Source organism: Suricata suricatta, chromosome 14, assembly GCF_006229205.1.
Source record: "Suricata suricatta isolate VVHF042 chromosome 14, meerkat_22Aug2017_6uvM2_HiC, whole genome shotgun sequence".
NCBI lineage: Eukaryota > Metazoa > Chordata > Mammalia > Carnivora > Herpestidae > Suricata > Suricata suricatta.
In genome coordinates, this window is record NC_043713.1 from 37732547 (window position 1) to 37753696 (window position 21150).

The 21150-nt window shown below is 34.9% G+C and overlaps 1 protein-coding gene across 5 annotated transcripts in view; it reads left to right on the plus strand.

The window, feature by feature from the left end:
* Nucleotides 1-20967, plus strand: part of NOL4 (nucleolar protein 4) — a 401348-nt gene extending 380381 nt beyond the window's left edge. For all 5 annotated transcript variants that reach the window (XM_029922697.1, XM_029922696.1, XM_029922698.1 and 2 more), the window contains one exon: nucleotides 19039-20967. In XM_029922697.1, the coding sequence (XP_029778557.1) occupies nucleotides 19039-19232 (194 nt within the window). In that variant the 3' untranslated portion in view covers nucleotides 19233-20967. The remainder of the gene's footprint in view (nucleotides 1-19038) is intronic.
* The last annotated feature ends 183 nt before the right edge of the window (nucleotides 20968-21150 follow it).

Below are 21150 nucleotides of genomic sequence, written 5' to 3' on the forward strand. Positions count from 1 at the left end.
GGATGTGCTGTCAAGTACTTAACTCCCCTTGATCTTATCCTTTTTTTTTTAACTTCATAAACACTGATTAATCAGCATTAGGTTGCCAAGGAACAGGGTATTTATTCATAAAGTATGTACCATTTATTCATAAAGTATGTACTCATAAGGTATTTGGTACAGACTATTCTACAGACAACTAAGAAAACACAAAAAACATGATACTTATCACTGTCAAGTAGCTGTTGAAGGCTTTATGCAAGGAAGAAAAGAGTATATGAAACACTTCTCCTCTCCCCCTAAATTATATGTCTACTTTCTAGCAAAACTAAGGATCAGGTACTGACAGCAGTTATAGGTTGAATTTTATCTCCCATAATATATTCTGCATGTTGATTTGAAAACAATTTTGATTGTTTACTTTAGACTGTAATTGCTGATGTCCCATATTTTACTAAAGATTATTCATGATTGTCCTGAGACAAATTTAGCATAGTCTTTATATATTTCAAAATGTAAATCTCTTAGATCTGCTTTTAAAATTCATCTTTAAAATTTTTCCTTTACCAGGTTTTCCTGTATTTAATATTTTTTCCATTGTCTTAATCCATTTTTTATTTCATTTTTCTCACCTAAATGTACCTTGTTAAGAAAAAAAAAAGTAAAATTACAGTTGAACATCTCAACATTTTTGTTCTCATCTTAGGAGATTTTCTACATAATCAATTTGCAAAAACTATTCTTTCTCCCATTGGAAAGGCCAATCTCTCCTCTCTTTATATTTGCTAATTGCTGATACTCAGCTCTGTAAACTGCCTTAGTTTTTCCATTGTGTGACCTTTTCACTTGAGCTTCAAATTCAACATTTTGCAGAGACCTGACTAATCATTCTGATAAACTGTAGGATGACTTGGCAGGATGAGTCAGTGTCCCTGCAGAGTCTTAGAATTTTGTGAGGGAAACAACTCAGCATGCCTCTGTTTCGTGCTAGTTTTGGCTTGTGGGAGAAGACACAAACATTGCAACAGAGAGTTGTTTTTAACTTCAGTTGAATCAAATATACTACGTGAGGGCATGATGAATTATTGTATTATGTGCTTTTATGCATTTTCATACATGTATAATTTTTTTCCAAGTAACAGGAAGCAATCATTAAAAAATAATAATAATGTGACCAGAACATCAATTTATTCTTTTTCAGAGCTGAGGTCAAAAATATCTTAATTGCTTGGATTGTTGAGTTCTGCCTTTTTTTTTTCTTTTGCCATGGTTATTAGGAAGTTTAGTAAACAAGAGGCAGGAAGAGAGAAATATCTCCAGAATGCCCTAAGGAAAACTAGATTTCTGTTTTATTCTTTTATACTTTTATCTTTATCTTGTTCCAGTTTTTTTTAATTAAATATTTATTTTTGAAGGAGAGAGAGACACACACAGGGCATGAGTGGGGGTAAGGGGGAGAGAGAGAGAGATAGAGAAAAAGACAGACAGACAGATTCTGAAGCAGACTCCAGGCTCTGAGCTGTCAGCACAGAGTCTAAAGCAGGACTGGAAATGACGACCCTGTGACATCATGACGTGCGCCAAAGTCGAACACTTAACCAAATGAGCCACCTAGACACCCCAACTTGTTTTATTTTTAAGTTAACAGAAAACCCCAATAAGCCACAATTGTAAAATGTCAAGCTGTAAAATGTATCTATGTGTATTTGTTCAGTCTACTTCCAGAAATATTTGAAGACGTTTTAAAGGTGTCAATTAAATAGAAACTGTACCTGTGTTAAAGCACTAATAACTCAAGAGTCAAATTTTAATGAATTTGGAGTTGGAGACAGGTTTTATCTTCAAATGATGAAATCCCATTTAATATACACATATAAAGATACATTTAGTTATAAGATGATAAAGCTAACATGTGACTTTAATATATTAAAGTCTAAATATAGAAACTTCCTAGATACATGAACTGTAAATTTGGGCAAGTCATTTATCCTCTGAGATTCACAAGTAAAATGTGAGTGCTGCTACTACTTTTGTCCATTGTCAGGTTATTGGAGCAGTGGAAATGAAATTATGGATGTTAAATGGTCCAATGAATGTGAGATCTAATTCTTAACTGGGATCCTACCCTTGCCTTATCTTCTTTGTAAAAATAGAGCATTCATGGATTATTTATGTTAAGGTCTAAGGATTTATGCAAGTTGATGTAACTCATTGTATAGTCAAGGTTCTCCAGAGAAATAGAACCAACAGCTAATATGTGTATATGCATATAGTATATATAATGAGGAATTGGCTCTCTTGATCATGGAGGCTGGGAAGTCTCAATGTCTGCAGCTGACAGGATAGACACCCGGGGAAAGCTCAATGTGTAGTCTCAGTCTAAGTCTTAAGGCCTGAAAATCAGGAGATGTGACTATACAAGGTCTATTCTGAAGGTTGGCAGGGTCAAGCCCCCAACTTGCTGATTCTTTCAGTTCAAGTCCAAAAGCCAGAGCAGACTGCTAACCAGCTCAAACAGGCAGAAGGACATCTCTCTGACTTAGCCTTTTTGTTCTAGTCAGGTCTTCATCTGATTGGATGATGCCCACCCATATTAGAACTATCTCCTTTACTTAGGCTACCAGTTCAAAATTAATCTCATTCAAACAAATCCAGAATAATGTTTGGCTTAATGTCTAGGCACCCAGTGAGCAGTGAAGTTGACACCCAAAATTAATCTTCATATTAATGTATCTTTATTAAGTTTTAAAACTTTTAATTCTAGTATAATTAACATACAGTATTACATTAGTTACAGGTGTACTGATTCAATTTTCTATAAACTACTCAGTGCTCATCATAATAAGTATATTCTTTAATCCCCTTCACCCTGCCAACCTTCCCTCTGGTAACCCTCAGATTGTTCTCTATTGTTAAGAGTTTGTTTCTTGGTGTGTTGTCTCTTTTCTTCTTTGTTAGTTTGTTTCTTAATTCCACATGTGAGTGGACTTTTTCTTCCTCTGACTTATTTGGCTTAGTATTATATGCTCTAGCTCCATCCATGTTGTTACAAATGGCAAGATTTCATTCTTTTTTATGGCCAAATAATATCCCATTGAATATATCTATACTTCCTCTTCTTTATACCGCTTGTTTATTGATCAGTCTATCAATGGACACCTGGCTGCTTCCATAATTTGGTTATTATAAATATTGTTGCAATAAACATAGGGGCACATGTGTCCCTTTGAATTCATGAGGGGTTTTTTTTTGTTTTTTTGTTTTGGGGGGTATATACCCAGTACTGCAATAACTAAATCATAGGGTAGTTCTATTTTTAACCTCTTGAGGAATTTCCATACTCTTTTTCACCGTGCCTATACCAGTTTTTATTCCTACTAATTGTGCATGAGTGTTCTCTACATCCTCACCAGCAAGTATTGTTTCTTGTGTTTTTGATTTTAACCAATCTGACAGGTGTGAGGTGATATCTCATTGTGTTTTTGATTTGCATTTCCCTTATAAGGAATGATGATGAGCATCTTTTCATGTGTCTGCTGGCCATTTTTATATCCTTGAAGAAATGTCTGTTAATGTCCTCTGACCTTTTTAAAAAAAATGTTTATTTACTTACTTTTGAGAGAGAAAGTGAGAGGGAGAGAGAGAATCCCAAGCAGGTCCCACGTTGTCAGCACAGAGGCTGATGCAGGGCTTGAGCTCACGAACCATGGCATCACGACCTGAACTGAAATCAAGACTCTGACACTTAACCTACTAAGCCACCCACGTGCCTTGATTTCCTCTGCCAATTTTTTAATTGGATTATGTTTTTTGGGTGCTGAGTCGAGTTAGATCTACATATATTTTTCATACTAACTCTTTATCATATATATATCATATATATGTCATTGCAATTGATATATAAGATACATGTCATTTGCAAATATATTTTCCCATTTAGTAGGTTGCCTTATAGATTTGTTGATTTCTTCCTTCACTGTGCAGAAGCTTTTCATTTTGATTTAGTCCCAATAGTTTATTTTTATGTTTTATTTCCCTTGCCTCAGGAGACTATCTAGAAAACTGCTGCTGTAGCCTATGTCAGAAAATTACTGCCTGTGTTTATTTTTATGTAGGATGTAAGAAAGTGCTCCAGCTGCATTTTCTTGCACATAGCTCTCCAGTTTTCCCAACACCGTTCATTGAAGAGACCTTTTTCCCACTGTATATTCTTTCTCCCTTTATTGAAGAGTAATTGAACATATAATTGCAGGTTTATTTCTAGGTTTTCTACTTTGTTCCATTGATCTATAAGTCTTTTTGTGCTGGTACCATGCTATTTTGATACCTACGCTACATCTTAATATAACTTGAAGTCTGGAATTGTGATACCTCAGTTTTGTTTTTCAAGTTTGCTTTGGCCTGTTGGGGTCTTTTGTGGTTCCATGCACATTTTAGAATTTCACAAAATCTAAAGAAACATATGGGTCTTTTCATAGGCATTGAATCTGTAGGTTGCTTTGGGAAATATGGACATTTTAACAATATTTGTTCTTCCAAATAATGAACATGGAATGATTTTTCATTTGTATCATCTTCAATTTCTCTCATCAATGTTTTATAGTTTCAGAGTATAAGTCAGTCACCTCCTTGGTTAAGGTTATTCACAGGTATTTCATTACTTTTGGTACAATGGTAAATGGAATTGTTTTCTTACTGTCTCTTTCTGCTGCTATATTACTACTGTACAGAAAGTGTATAGAAAGCATATAGTGTATAGAAAGACTTCTGTACATTGATTTTGTATGCTATGACTACTGAATTTATTAATTTTTAGGGTTTTCTATAGAGTATCATATCATCTGCAGTCAAGGAAGTTTTACTTCTTTACCAGTTCAGATGCCTTTTTCTTTCTTTTTTGTTGTCTGATTGCCATGGCTAGCACTTCCAGTACTATACTGAATGAAAGCAGTGAGAGTGGACATCCTTGTCTTCTTCCTGATCTTATGGGAAAACCTTAATTTTTCAGCATTCAGTATAATGTTAGCTGAGGGTCTATCATATATGGTCTCTATTATTGAGATATGTTCCCTCTAAACATACATTGTTGGGTGTTATTTTTTAATCATAAATGAATATCATACTTTGTCAACTGCTTTTTCTGCATATGTGGATATGTTCGTATGGTTTTTATCCTTTCTCATAGGATTGATTTGCAAATATTGGATGAACCTTTTATCCCAGGAATAATTTACAGTTGATGGTGGTGAATGATTTTTTTAATGTATTCTTGGATTCTATTTGCTAGTTGTGGATTTTTGCATCTATGTTCATCAGAAATACTGGCCTTGTGGGTCTCTTTTTCTGTGGTGTCTTCATCTGGTTTTAGTAGTAGGGTAATGCTGACTTCATAGAATGAGTTTGGAAGGTTTTCCTTTTCTATGTTTTGGAATAGTTTGAGAAGAATAGGTATTAAATCTTATTTAAATGATTGGTACAATACACCTGTGAAGCCACCTGATCCTGGACTTTTGTTAGATTTTTGATTACTGGTTCAATTTCATTGGTGGTGATTGGTCTGTTCAAATTTTCTATTTTTCCTACTTCAGTTTTGGTAGGTTATATGTTTCTAGGAATTTATGCATTTCTTCTAGGTTGTCCAGTTATTTGGCATGTAATTTTTTATTTCATAAACAATTGTTTATATTTTTGTGGTTTTGTTTTTTATCTCATTTATGATTTTGAGTCCCCCACCTTTTTATATGAGTCTGGCTAGAGGCTTACAAATGTTGCTGATCCTTTCAAAGAACCAGTTCCTGGTTTTATTTAATGATTCTAGTGGGTTTTGTTTTGGGGCTTTTTTGTGGGTCTTATCTTTATCATTTCCTTCCTTCTGTTGGTTTTGGATTTTGTTCTTTTTCTAGCTTCTTTATGAGGCTGAAAAGATTAGGTTATTGGAAATTATTTTACCTTCTTGAGGTATGCCTGTATTGCCATAAATGTCCCTCCTAGAATCACTTTGGCTACATTGCAAAGATTGGGATTGTTGTGTTTTCGTTTTGTCTCCATGTACTCTTTTATTTATAATTTCATTTCTTGGTTAAGATATTCATTTTTAGACAGTGTGCTTTTACACCTCAATGTATTTGTGCTCTTTGTAGATTTTTTTTTTCTTGTGGTTGACTTATAGTATTTTGGTCAGAAACGATGCAAGGTATTACTTCAGTCTTTAATTTGTTGAGACTTATTTTGTGGCCTAATATGTGATCTACTCTGAAGAAGGTTCTATGTGCACTTGAAAAGAGTGTGTTTTATGATGGAATGGTCTGAATATATCTCTTAAATCTATCTGGTCTAATGTGTCATTCAAAGCCACTGTTTCCTTATGTAAATCAAAACTACAATGAGATAGCACTTCACACCTGTCAGAATGGCTAAACTCAACAGAATAAACAGCTATTCATGAGGATGTGGAGAAAAAGGAACACTCATGCCCTGTTGGTGGGAATGCAATCTGGTACAGCCACTGTGGAAAACAGGATGTTTTAAGGCAAAAACTTTAGATTACCTAATAATGCAGGGAACAGTTCAAAAAGTCATAGTTGTCTAAAAACTATGTGCCCCAATAATATTACCTTAAAATTAAATAAAAATTTAACAAAATTACAAGAAGTTGGCATATCCACATTGATAGCCATAGACTTTTTTTTAATGTTTACTTTTGAGAGACAGAGCACAAGCAGGGGAGGGGTAGAGAGAGAGGGAGGGAAACACAGAATCCAAAGCATGCTCCAGGCTCTAAATTGTCAGCCCAGTGCAGGGCTCAAACCCACAACCTGTGAGATCATGACCTGATGCCCCATAGCGGTAGACTTTTAAAACTCTTTTCTAAGAAACTGACTGATAAAAAAGAAACTCTTGTATTTGAAAAAGTAATACAAATTTAATCTAGCTATATATATAAAACTTGCCCCAAAATGTTTGACAACACACATTTTTTCAGACATATTGACTAAGAAAATAGTGAAAACAAAGGATCATTAGTATATTGGTAGCATTGTGTTTAGAAAGATTTACAATTAGTGAAGATGAAAACACTACACATTAAATTTGTGGGATGGAACTAAAGTGGTATTTTGGCACACATGTTAGAAAAAGAAAATTAATGATCTATTCATTTTACCCAAGAAGTTTGAAACAGAACAGAGGAAATAAATGCACACATTAAATAGAAAAAAAAAAAGCAATAGAGGAGACCAATAAAAGCAAGATCTTTGAAAGGACTTAAAAAATATCTAGCAAGATTAGCCAAGAGCGGGTAACCATAAAATAATATGAAGGAACAAAAAGTTTTTTAAAAAATTAAAATGTTAATACCTTTATACTAATATATTTGAAAATGAAGAGTTAGACTATTTCACAAAAACATAATTGGCAGATATTGACTCAAAAAATAAGTATTCCAATGAATTTATGATGAGTAATACATTGAATCATATATTTTTTAAAAACTATGCATTAAAACATAAGACAGATAATTTTACAAGGGAATTTCACCAAAGCATTAAGGATGAAATAATATTCATTTTAGACAAACAGATCTAAAAGCACTATGCAGTGCTTCTTAAATTAGGGAAAGAAATGTAAAGCAGGCAGCACATTTTGTGACACCATTATAATCCTAACCCAAGAACAGTATTAAAAGGGCAAACTCTATTGTAATCACTTGTGAATATAAATATTAAATAACATTTATTACATAATAACTTATTAGTATGTTGAATTTAGGAATGTGTATCTGGTATAATACAGGCCCTACAGCTGGCTGCTTTATATGTATTAGCTCATTTAGCCAAGATGCTAAAGAATAATAAATTTTTTCACCCACTGTCAGAAAAGCATGAAAATATTAATAAGATACTATTAAACATATAATCAAAATATAAAGTAGCAATAAGCCTGCAGCCAAAGTTAAGTGTCTAAGTGGCTCATGTCTTTGTGAAGCAGGGAAAGTGACTTCCCTGAGTTGATTAAATTTTGCGTGAGTGCAACACTTAAATGTATCTATAGCAGATAAATTTGCTTCACTATTAGCATTATGGCAAAAACAGTGCTTGAAGAGTTGAAGAAATTGAGATGCTGGCAGTATTCATAATCAATTAAAAACCAAGGCAACTGATTAAAAGGGGCTTTGTCTCATAATAAGTTGAGACGTTACTGATAATGCTGGGGTTCTTTTGAATACTCAGTGATGAGTTTGAAATGACAGAATGATTAGTGTTTATAAATAGTAAAAATGGAACACGTTTAGCTGAGAATATTTTTAAAGTAAAAATCAAGATAATTCAGTAAAACCTGAAACGGAATCTGCTAAGATGTATGCAGCAGGAAAAAAAACTTATTTGGGCAAAAAAATTATTAAAACAGGACAGACATATGGTTATTTTCTGAACTCTTCACTTCTTGCAGTAGGTACATTATGGAAAACATGTGAATTTGTCCTGTGATATTGAAACAGCAGTGTTAATTTTAAACTTTGTTTTCAATTTAATCATCAGTCCTGTCAAAAATAGAATCAATATTCTTATCCTAAAACACAGCAGTTTGATGGCTCAGTGGGAAAGTTTTATTACAATTTTTTTTCAGGCCAGGTCAGGGCTAAGATTGAAATTTTTCTGAATAAGAACTAACCTCAAGCTTTATTGTCAAACACTAAATGGCTTTGGAAATTAGATTATGCTACAGAATGGACAATGATTCTTAATGGTTCAATCTAAAATTGGTGTGATAAAGATTATGGTGTGGTAAAGCCATTTTGCTGATGACCAACATTGTTTGAATCACATGTAATGACTAGCTGCTTTATAAATTCATACTGTTGAAGCTAAAACAAGTTAAAACTACATTTCAATGCACATTTCCAGTGGATATATTTACTGAGCACATACTACAGACTCTACAATATTTTCTGGGACTTCATATAAGTGCAAAATAAATTCCCATATTTCAGAATCATTTTTACCATTTAGTTGAAGAGCTGCCAGCTTGTCGATTGGAAGTAATTAATCTACAATGCATTGACAAGTTATGAGGTAATTATCAAGAAAATCTAGTAGTGGGGCACCTGGGTGGCTCAATCGGTTAAGCGTCCAGCTTTGGCTCAGGTCATGATCTCATGGTTTGTGGGTTCAAACCCCGTGTTAGGCTCTGTGCTGACAGCTAGCTCAGAGCCTGGAGCCCGCTTCAGATTCTGTATCTCTCTCTCTCTCTCTCTGACCCTCCCCTGATCACACTGTTTCTGTCTCTCAAAAATAAATAAAAAATATTTTAAAAAACTTTTTTTGAAAAGAAACTCTAGTAGAAGGCTATAAAATGATCAACATCCTCAAATCAAAATCTTGAGGACTGTTACTAGTATTTGGAAAAAACTATCTGTTTGAAATTCATAAAAATTTCATCTTCATACAGATCTCCATACAGATCCACAATAGACATTTAGAATTGAATTTTGATAACAGGAAACATAAATTTGAAACCGTAGTTAAGCAAAATTTTATACCCCTCCTTAGAAAAAAATTCATTCTTAGTAGACCTATAATATATATTTTGTAATGCATTTATCAAATCGACTGTCCTTTCCCCATTGTGTTTTCCTGGCTCTTTTGTCATAGTTAATTGACCATATATGTGTGGGTTTAGTTCCAGGCTCTCTATTTTGTTCCATTGGTTTCTATGTGTATTTATGCCATCCTATTTTGGTTACCATAGCTTTGGTAATATTGGTTGAAATCAGGTATCATGTTGCCTCCAGCTTTGTTCTGTCTCAAGCTTACTTTGGCTATTTGAGGTCCTATGTGGTTTCATACAAATTTTGTGATTGACAGCTTTAGGTTTTCCTTTCCAATTTGGAATGCTTTTGCTTCTTTTGTGCTTAATTGCACTGGCTGGACTTATAGTACTATACTGAATAAAAATGGTGAGAATAGATATCATCTTATTCCTGAGTCTGATGTTAGAGATGGCCTAATGTTGAGGTTCATTCCTCTCCAGATCTGCTGTGTTGACAGCTTTTCAAATAAGTTGTATTTTATCAAATGTTTGTATCTATTTAAATTATTACATGTTTTACATATACTTTGTTAATGGAATATCATTGATTTGCAGATATTGAACCATTCTTGCATTCTTGGAATAAGCCCACCTGATCATGCCATGTGATTCTTTAAAAATATTGTTGAGTTTGGTTTACTAGTTTGTTGAGGATGTTTGCTTACATGTAAATCAGAGATATTGGCCTATAATTATCTTTTCCTATTGTGTCCTTGTCTAAATTTAGTATTTAAGCATACAACTACAGAAAGTCAAACCACAATAGCAAGAAGGAACAGAGGATTTGCAATTGACAAAATGGCAGTAAATATGTGCTTATTGATAATTTAAGTATAAATGCTTAAATTCTCCAATCAAAAGACACAGCATGGCTGAATAGATAAAAAAATGAAACCCATTTTGAAGCTCCCTACAAGAGACTAATAGTAGATCAGACCTAAAGATATACAGAATCTGAAAGGGAAAGGATGAAAAAAAGATATTCCATGCAAACAATGAAAGCAAAAACAAAGCTGAGGGAGCAGTATTTGTATCAGACAAAATAGATTTTAAAAGACTATAAGAATAGACAAAGAAGGACATTACACAATAATAAAGGGATCAATCCAACAAAATAATAGTTGTAAATGTCTGTGTACCCAACATAGAAGCACCTAATTATTAAAAGCAAATATTGACAGACCTAAAGGGAAAATTTGACATTAATACAAAAATAGTAGGAAACTATTTCTTTTTTACATTTTTATTTAAATTCTAGTTAGTTAACATACAGTGCTCTGTCAGTGGTTCATCACAAGTACCCTCCTTAATATCCATCACCCATCTAGCCCATCCCCCACCCACCTCCCTCCATCAACCCTCAGTTTGTTCTCTATCCTTATGATAGTCTCTTATATGCTTCTACTTCCTCTCTCTTTTCTCTTCCCCTATATTCATGTTTCTTAAATTCCACGAGTGAAATCATAGGGTAGTTGTCTTACTCTGACTTATTTCACTTAGCATAATGCACTCTAGCTCCAACCATATCCTTGCAAATGGCAAGATTTTATTCATTTTGACAGCTGAGTAATATTCCATTACACACACACACACACACACACACACACACACCACAATATACCACAATTTCTTTATGGACATTTGGGTTCTTTTCATAATCTGGCTATAATTGCTAATGCTGCTATAAACATCAGGGTGTATGTACCCCTTCAAATCTGTGCCTTTGTACCCTTTGGGTAAATACCTAGTAATGAAATTGCTGGGCCATAGGGTAGTTCTATTGTTAATTTTAGAGGAATGTCCATACTGTTCTCCAGAGTGGCTGTACCAGTTTGCTTTTCCACCAACAGTGCAAAAGGGCTCCCCTTTCTCTACATCCTCGCCAACACCTATTTGTGTTAATTTTAGTCATTTTGAGGTGTGAGGTGTTATCTCACTGTGGCCTTGATTTGTGTTTCCCTGATGATGAGTGATGTTGAGCATCTTTTCTTGTGTCTGTAGCCATCTGGATGTGTTCTTTGGAAAAATGTCTATTCATGTCTTCTGCCCATTTCTTATCTGGATGATTTATGAGTGTAGATTTTGTTAAGGTCTTTATCTTGATCAAGTCCCAGTAGTTGATTTTTGCTTTTGTTTCTCTGGTCTTCAGAGATGTATCTAATAAGAAGTTGCTCTCTGTGACCCCTCTAGGATTTTGATGGTTTCCTGTCTCACATTTAGGTCTTTCGTCCACTTTGAATTTATTTTTAGGTATGGTATAACAAAGTGGTCCAGCTTTATTCTTCTGTGTGTTGATGTCAAGTTTTCCCCAAACCATTGGTCAAGGAGACTTTTTTTTTTCACTACATATTCTTTCCTACTTTATTGAAGATTAGTTGACCATATAGTTATGGGTCCATTTTGGGGGTTTTTGTTCTGTTTCACTGATGTGTGTTTGGGCCAGTATCATATTATATTGATGACTATAGCTTTGTAATATAACTCGAATTCTGGAATCATGATGCCTCCAGCTTTTTCTTTTCATGATTGACTCTTCAGGGTCTTTTGTGGTTCCATACAAATTTTAGGACTGTTTAATCTAGCTCTGTAAAAAATGCTGGTGATATTTTGATAGGGATTGCATTAAATTTGTAGAATGCTTTGGGTAATATAGACATTTTAATAATGTTTATTCTTCCAATCCATGAGCAGGAGATGCTTTTCCATTTCTTTTTGTCCTCTTCAATTTCTTTCATAAGCTTTCTACACTTTTCAGACAGATATTTTACCTCTTTGGTTAGGTTTATTCCTAGATATCTTATAGTTCTGGTATAGTTTTAAATGGGACCAGTTCCTTTTTCTGCTGCCTCATTATTGGTGGATAGAAATTTTGTATCCTGCAACTTTGCTGAATTCATGTATTAGTTCTAACAGTTTTTTGGTGGAGTCTTTCTACATCAAATATCATGTCATCTTCAAATAATGCAAGTTTGACTTCTTCCTTGCTGATTTGGATGCATTTTACTTCATTTTGCCGTCTGATTGCTGAAGCTAAGACTTCCAGTATTATGTTAAATAGTAATAATGAGAGTAGACATCCCTGTCTTGTTCCTGATCAGAGAAGAAAAGCTCTCATTTTTTTCCACATTGAGGATGATATTAGGTGTGAGTTTTTCATATATGGCCTTTATGCTGTTGAGATATGGTCCATCTATATTTACTTTGTTGAGGTGTTTTCCCCCTCAAGAATGGATGCTTCATTTTGTCAAGTATTTTTTCTACATCTATTGAGAGAATCGTATGGTTCTTATCCTTTCATTTATTAATGTGGTATATCATGTTGATTGATTTGTAAATATTGAACTATCCCTGCAGCCCAGGAATAAATCCCACTTTGAATCCAACAGTACATTAAAAGACTTATTCACCAGGATCAACGTGCTAGTATCTTGTTGACATTTTTTGCATCCATGTTCATCACAGATATTGACCTGTAATCTCCCTTTTTCAGTGAGGGTCTTTGTTTTGGACGCAAGGTAATGCTGGCTTTGTAGAATGAGTTTGGAAGTTTTCCTTCCATTTCTATTTTTTTTGGAAAAATTTTATAAGAATATGCATTTCTCTTCTTTAAATGTCTGGTAGAGGGGTGCCTGGGTGGTTCAGTCAGTTAAGCATCCAACTTCAGCTCTGGTCGTGATCTCGTGGGTTGGAGCCCCGCATCAGGCTCTGTGTTGACAGCTCGGAGCCTGGAGACTGCTTCAGATCCTGTCTCCATCTCTCTCTCAAATATAAACATCAAAAAATTGTTTTAATGTCTGGTAGTTTCCTGAGAAGCCATCTGGTCCTGGACTTTAGGTTTTGGAGAGGTTTTATTTTATTTTTGAGAGAAAGACAGCATGAGCAGGGGAGGGTCAAAGAGAGAGGAAGACACAGAATCCAAAGGCAGGCTCTGGCTCTGAGCTAGCTGTCAGCACAGAGCCCGATGCAGAGCTCAAACCCACAAATCGTGAGACCGTGACCTGAGCCAAAGTTGGATGCTTAACCAACCTAGCCACCCAGGTGCCCCACTGGAAAGAAAATGTAGTGTATGTATACATATATAAAAACAACCCAGAAATAAACTTAACCGAGGAGGTAAAAGATTGTACTCAGCAACTATAAAACATTGATGAAATAAACCACAAAGAGATATTAACTCTTCCAACCCATGATCATGGTATATGGTTAAATCAAATATTAATTGTTAAAATATCCATGCTACCCATAGACATCTATGCATTTAATGCAATAATAATAATCCTTATAAAAATACCAACAGTATTTTTCTTTTTTTTCTGAATCTGTTCTATGCAATTATTTTCCGTCATTTACAATACAGTAGTTACAATGATACTCCAAACAGAAAAGCAAAGTAAAAAATCAAAACCCCCACTTCTATTTCATGTAATTAGACTTATACAGAAATTAGAAGGTTAGGTACCAACTAGCTAATCACCTAATTTCACAGCTATCTGAAGTGGCAATTGTAATATAGCAGCTTATCTATGAGACATTCAAGATACATGATATACTTTACAGAACTAAAATAATACTAAGGTTTGTAGGGAACCACAAAAGACTTCAAATACCCAAAGCAATCTTGAGCAAAAAGAACAAAGCCAGAGGTATCACAATCTTAGGTTTCAAGACCTACTACAAAGTTGTAGTAATCAAATCAGTATGCTACTGGCACAAAAACAGGCACATAGGTCAATGGAATAGGAAAGAGATGCCTGAAATAAATCCACACTTCTTTGGTCAATTAGTCCGTGATAAAGGAAGCAAGAATATACAGTACGGAAAAGCAGTCTGCTCAATAAATGCTCGGAAAAGTGGACAGCTACATGCAAAAGAAGTAAACTGGACCACTTTCTCATACCATACACAAAAATAAATTCAAAATGGGTTAAAGACCTAAACTTGAGACCTGAAACCATAAATTTCCTACAAGAAAATATAAGCAGTAATTTCTTTGATACTGGCCTTAGCAACATTTTTCTATATAGTTCTCCTCAGGCAAGGGAAACAAAAGCAAAAATAAACTATTAGGAATACACCAAGATAAAAGGCTTTTGTGCAGCAAAGGAAACCTTCAACAAACCAAAAAGTCAACCTAGTGATTAAGATATTTGCAAATGCTATGTCAGTAAAGGGTTAATATCCAAAATATGTAAAGAACTTCTATAACTCAACACCAAAAAAACCCCAACAATCCGATTAAATAGTGGGCAGAGAACCAGAATAGACATTTCTCCAAAGAAGATATACAGATGGCCAGATACATAAAAAAATTGCTCAGTGTCACTAATCCTTAGGAAAATGCAAATCAAACCCATAATGAGATTTCACAACCATCAGAATGTCTGGAATCAAAAAGACAAAAAATAGCAAGTGTTAGTAAAGATGTATAGAAAAAGAAACTCTTGTGCCTTGCTGATGGGAATGTAATTTGATGTAGCCACTATGGAAAATGGTATGGAGGTTCCTCAAGAAGTTAAAAATAGAAATATCTTATGATCTAGTAATTCACTCACTTAGTATTGTATTTTCTTTGGGTAAATATCAACTTGAAAAAGGTACGTACTTCTATGTTAACTGCAGCATTACTAACAATAGCCAAGATATGGAAGCAACCCAAATGTCCATCAGTAGAGGAATGAATTAAGAATGGTGTGTGTGTGTGTGTGTGTGTAATGGACTAATACTCAACCATAAAAAAAGAAGTGAGATCTTCCCATTTGAGACAACAAGAATGGATCTGATCTAGAAGATATTATGTGAAGTAAGAGAAAGTCAAGTACCATATGATTTCACTTGTCAAAACTAAAAAGCAAAACAAATAAAAGCTGAAACAGACCCATAAATAGAGAAGAAACTAATGATTGCTGGAAGGATGGGAAATGGAAAAATGGAGTAGCGTAGAAATAGAGTAGAAGATACAAGCTTCCTGTTATGGAATGAATAAGTCACAGGGATGGAATATACAGCTTATAAAATATAGTAAATGAGATTGTAATAATGTGTATGGTAACAGATGTTACCTACATGTATAGTAAACATAGCATAACAGAGTTGTTGAATCACTGGGGTACATCTGAAACTAATATAACATTGTATGTCAACTATTTTAATTTAAAAATATTTGTAAAAATTAAAAATGAATTATGGGTATATATTTTCATTTAGTTAGAATTCATTTATAACTTAAATATGTCCCCAAACCTTAAGAAAATAATTCAAAGATTGGTTTGGTGGATCTTAAGTTTTCTAACATTGCATGTTAACATGAAATGTATCTCTTCCTCAGATTTTCAGAGTGAACGTAAAGTAGGTCTGCATCATTTTGTTAAAATGGGGGTGCGTATTTTTAAAGTGGCTTTGTCAAGTTTTCTGATTATTTCCTTTCACACTTGATATTCAAATCATTTTCTTTTGAGACATCTATTGTGTCATTATTTTTGCTCTTCCAGAACCCCCACTCTTCCAGAACCATACTTTTTAATGGCTTTGTGAGTTAAGCAAATCTCCAAGACTATTTTCCTGGACTTCATTAAATTCACAATCTTCATAAACTTTGAAATTTTACTTTACATTGATTGTTGTTTGGGTTAAGCTAAGCCCGTCAAGTATAACATTGAATGAGGCAGATAAGAATACTAGTGGTGAATAAGAAAAGGGCTGTTTGAGTAGACACTAATTATGTATTTTGTTCATTTGTGAATATTTTAATTTTTTGCTTCCTTACTCCACCTTTCAACTTTGAAGATTTAAATAGCAAAAATAAGCCCTTATAGTTTTTCTTTATACCACTTAATCCTGATCCTGTAAATGTAAAAGAAGCCAAGATAAATCAACTTTGTTCCAGAAAAATAACAAAGGTGTGAATGGCTTCTGTATTACTGAGCTACCTAGAATTTGTCTATGTTAGGGGGCTCAGTCGGATAAGCATCTGACTTCAGCTCAGTTTGGGATCTCCTGGTTTATGAATTCAAGTCTCCCATCAGGCTCTATGCTGACAGCTTAGATCCTGAAGCCTGCTTTGGATTCTGTGTCTCCCTCTCTGCCCCTCCCCAACTCTCGCTCTCATTCTCTCAAAACTAAATAAACATTAAAAAATTAAAAAAAAATTGCCTATGTTAATACTCATCTGAAAGAAAGGGAAAGCCGTAGCTTGGTTTGGAAACCCATACTCCTGAGCCAGAAGTGGGAGCCCTAGCCCACCTTTTCTCAGTTCCAATTAAAGGGGTCAATCAGCAACTTGGCTGGTCAGCAAAAACATTCCAAACACACAAATACAACATCACACTTTCTAATAAAATGATAATCAACCAGATGCCAAATGTCTACATAACTGAGGAAAATTCTTCCTATTTTCTTTTATAATGATTCTTACTGGTCCCAGGATTCTTAAATATTAAAAAAACAAAACCCCCAAATTAAAGTTGGTGTATCCATAGACCTGAACCCATTATGTCATTGTATTTTTTTAAGTGTATATTGTTGAGGCAGAGGGAGAGGGAGACACAGACTCTTCAGGAAGCAGGCTCCAGGCTCTGAGATGTCAACACAGAGCTCGACGTGGGGCTCCGTCCCACCAGCTATGAGATCATGAATTGAGTCAAAGTCAGATACCCAACCAACTGAACAACCCAGCCACCCCCTTTTTATAAAAAAATTTTTTTAATGTCATGGTGTTTTCTTAATCTATTCTGAACTTTCCAAATAAACTAGTTGCTATGAATAATTCACTTGAATACTTGTTCAGTAATTCCTGTTTTCAAGTGTGACATCCCTAGCTCTCTCACCTTCAGCTTGCTACATCACACTCATGATTTTGTAAACATCATAACAAATGGAAAGTAACGCCTGCTAGAAAATCAAGGCTTTGAATGGCTGTGGCAGAAGTGGAAATAAGTCGTCCTCACATGTCAGCATTCTTGTGTGCAAGTCCTGTCTCAATCCTAATTAAGCTACAAGTGAAGCTTTTTATCTCCCATGGGACACCTGCCTCCTAGCTGACAGGGGCCCTCTTTTCCCTTCAGGGTAGAGGGTAGAGGAGGTTGGGTCTTGACCTGCCTCCATCAGGCCTCAAGAACTAACAGGATAAAATAGCATCCCTCCTTCCAGTCAGGAAATGAATACCATTACCTGAAAAGTTATGTTTGGGAAAATCTGTTAAAATATCTTCAAGTTAGAGCATTACACAGTTTTTGAGCATGTCATTAGTTATGTTGACAGTGAGTCTTATTCAAGGATTTTGAATGTATTCCTCATTGCAAATTTAATAATTATAGCAGTTGCTTCATGAAAGATAAGAACTTTAACAATGAACACTTTGGGATATAGTAAAAACTTAATCCAAGAACAATTGATGCAAAACGTCTTATAAATCTTTAACTTGGGGGCCCCTGGTTGGTTCAGTAGGTTAAGCACCTGACCATTGGTTTCAGGTCAGGTCATGGTCTCGTGGTCCTGGAGTTCGAGCCCTACATTAGGCTCTGTGCTGACAGCATGGAGCCTGCTTGGGATTCTCCCTCTCCCTCTCCCTCTACCCCCCTTCTCTGTGGTCTCTCAAAATAAACTTTAAAAAAATCTTTAACTCATTTAAGTTTTAAAGTAAAGAATTTATAAAAATAATCAAAATGCATAAAATGTGGTCAGGAAGCAGACCTATCTGATTTGGTTTAATTATATGTAATAATAAAACTCTTGACACCTAATGTTTTATGTAAAAAAAAAGAAGCAGCTTTAGCAAGACCTAAAGCAGTATCCCACACCTAGTTTCTTTGCAGAATTGTTTGTACTGATCATTAACTTACTGTACACTTCTAAAACAAACTTCAGTCTGATCTTTTTCAATACTAATCTTTACTAATACACCTTTTTCAGTACTAATTAACCTGATGGAAGGAAAGCATTTACATGAAATGAAAAAAAAATCTACAACTCACATCCTTACTGTGTAACTTAAAAGCTATTGGACTCCCCTGTCCAAAATCTCCTTTCTTCTAATGGAGGAGTATGGAATCGGGCGTCTTTAGCATCACAATCTAGGATATTTCCACGTCAGAATCAGTGGGCTCTAAAATCCTTGGTTAACCAATGGTGCAAATACAAAGCATTTGTAATTCCCCACATTTTACACAACCGCAGAGAAACATCTACCACATGTGTAAGATCGACTTAAAATTGATTTTTCCCAAAAGCACACGTTAGGAGGTCTTCCCTGTGTTTCTACAACGAGAGGCGTTTGCCTGGACAAGGAGTCGGAGAATACTCGGCCACTCATTTCACATCCTGTTGCTTTTTGGTATTTCTGTGAACTAATGTTCGATTAAAGGTATCAGCAGCTTCTCACAAAAGAGTAACTGAATTAGGTCACTCATTTAATGCTCATGTTCGGAGTGCTGGAACAAAAACTGTTCATGTTAATTTTGTGACTGTTTTTTCTAGGACCCACCGATCTCAGCATGAAGAGGCAGCTGGCGACTAGCTCAGGATCCTCCAGCAGCTCAAGCTCCAGACCCCAGCTGAGTCCAACCGAAATCAATGCCGTCAGACAGCTCGTTGCAGGATATCGAGAATCAGCTGCATTTTTACTGCGTTCTGCCGATGAACTGGAAAATCTTATTTTACAACAGAACTGAGTCAAATGACGATCCTATTCACTGAGGTCTAAATTTGCAGTTTCCACTAATGACATTTTGATTTCCCAGCAGAGATGCTTCTGGTCTTACTGCACAGTCTTAAGAGAAATACTTCCATTATACCACATTGTCCTTGATCCGTAAAGTGGTGTATTAAGGTGCTTCAAGGGAACACTGACCTCTGAAGTACTTGAGATACGGTAACATGTCCAGCCCACTGCTTTTTGTTTTAGTTTGTCAGCATAAATATCAGGGGCAAATCAAGGCTGTATATTCCTAATCCAAGGATAAAAGAGAAGAAGCTTGTGGTATAAATAGTTCAAGATCCAACTGAAACATTAGTGGAATTACTGACTTATTGAACTGAAAGCTACAGTATCTGGCAAAAAAACAAAAAAGCCAAATTTCTTGTTGCTACAGGATATAACAACAATGAGAAGGATCTTGTATTTTAAATAATATATATATGTAGTTTTTATAAAAAGAAAACTTGTTTTTCATTCAAAATTGTCATTTTTACTTTGGTAACTTTTTCATAGGTCCTAAAAAAACTGTTTTGAGAAACTACTGTAAGTACCTTTTTCCACATCCCTTTGCCTTCTCCTCTTTCCAAATTCTTTCTACAAAAATAACGATGCTGGAAAACAAACCCTTGCTACGTTCTTTAAATCGTCACATCAGGAGCTACTTCCAAGAGAAGCCTGCATTTCTGCACTCATGCTCATCAACCCACTCAACCTTGCAGTTGCGCCATTGTGGTTTTCGTCACAGAATTTTTTAATATTAAAAAAGATATATCATTGAAAAAAGAAAATCACACCTTGGTTCCTTACAGCTGCTCAACCCGGATTGGTGCTGCTGGCTTACAGGCATGCCTCCAGCAGCAATGGAGTAGATGGCTGAATGTTAAGAGGTTGCAAGTGACAATCTGAAAATTTGCACTCCTGTGGTTTTTCTTTCTCCGTTTCAGAACTAGTTTCCAAAAACTACCATTCCCTCTCCTCATAGGATTTGTATACTTTACAGTTCTAGGTAAAAATGATAAAGGTAAATATAAAGGTAAAGAACTCTCAGTGGATGCAGCTGCAACTTTTAATGAACTGTCCCCTTCTACCCCCCCCCCCAACTTTGTCCTTTTTTCTTATTTTCTAGTGTTGGATACACATGAATGGTGTTTTCTTTGTGCACTGAGGCAAGCCTATTTTTAAAATATTTAGGGAGGAGTACATCTGTTTTTGCTTCTTGTATGATTCTTTTTCTGTTGTTTAGCTTTGGTTGGATTACAGATTCTTTGTGCATTCCTGGATTTGCCTTATTTCATGTAAAACTATGTCATTCCGTTTTTGATAATGAGTTTAAGGCATCAGTGATATTTCTTATCTACTTGTTACATATAGTTTTTCAAGTAATGACTGTGATTGTGACCAAGTAATGTGCACTTTTTCTTGTAACTGTGGACATTGCTATGCTTTTTTCTTCTAGTGTTTCTAGAATTACTGTTCCTTACAGTTACGTAAACAAAACAAAAAACAAAAAAAGAACTTTTGTGATACTGTTGGTGAATATAATGTGAAAATCTTATTGAAATATGAGTATTTTGGAAATACATAGATGCACAAACATCTTTTAAGGTGTGGATTTAGAGTTTGCTTATTTAAATGAAAATTCAAAAATCGAGGGCTGGTATAATTTTCTCTGTTTTGTTTGGTTTAATAAACAGATTTCTGTGTTAAAACAGTGATTGTGAAAAATTACAAACTTTCCGAATGATACAAAACTTAACTTTTAGCAGTTTGCTTTCTAAATATGCAATGTTATTTTGTACCTAACATCCAGCACAAAAAGGACCGTGTATCCTAAGATTATCCCAAAATCCCCTGGAGTCTCATCATGGTTTAAGAAAGAATTTATTCTAAGA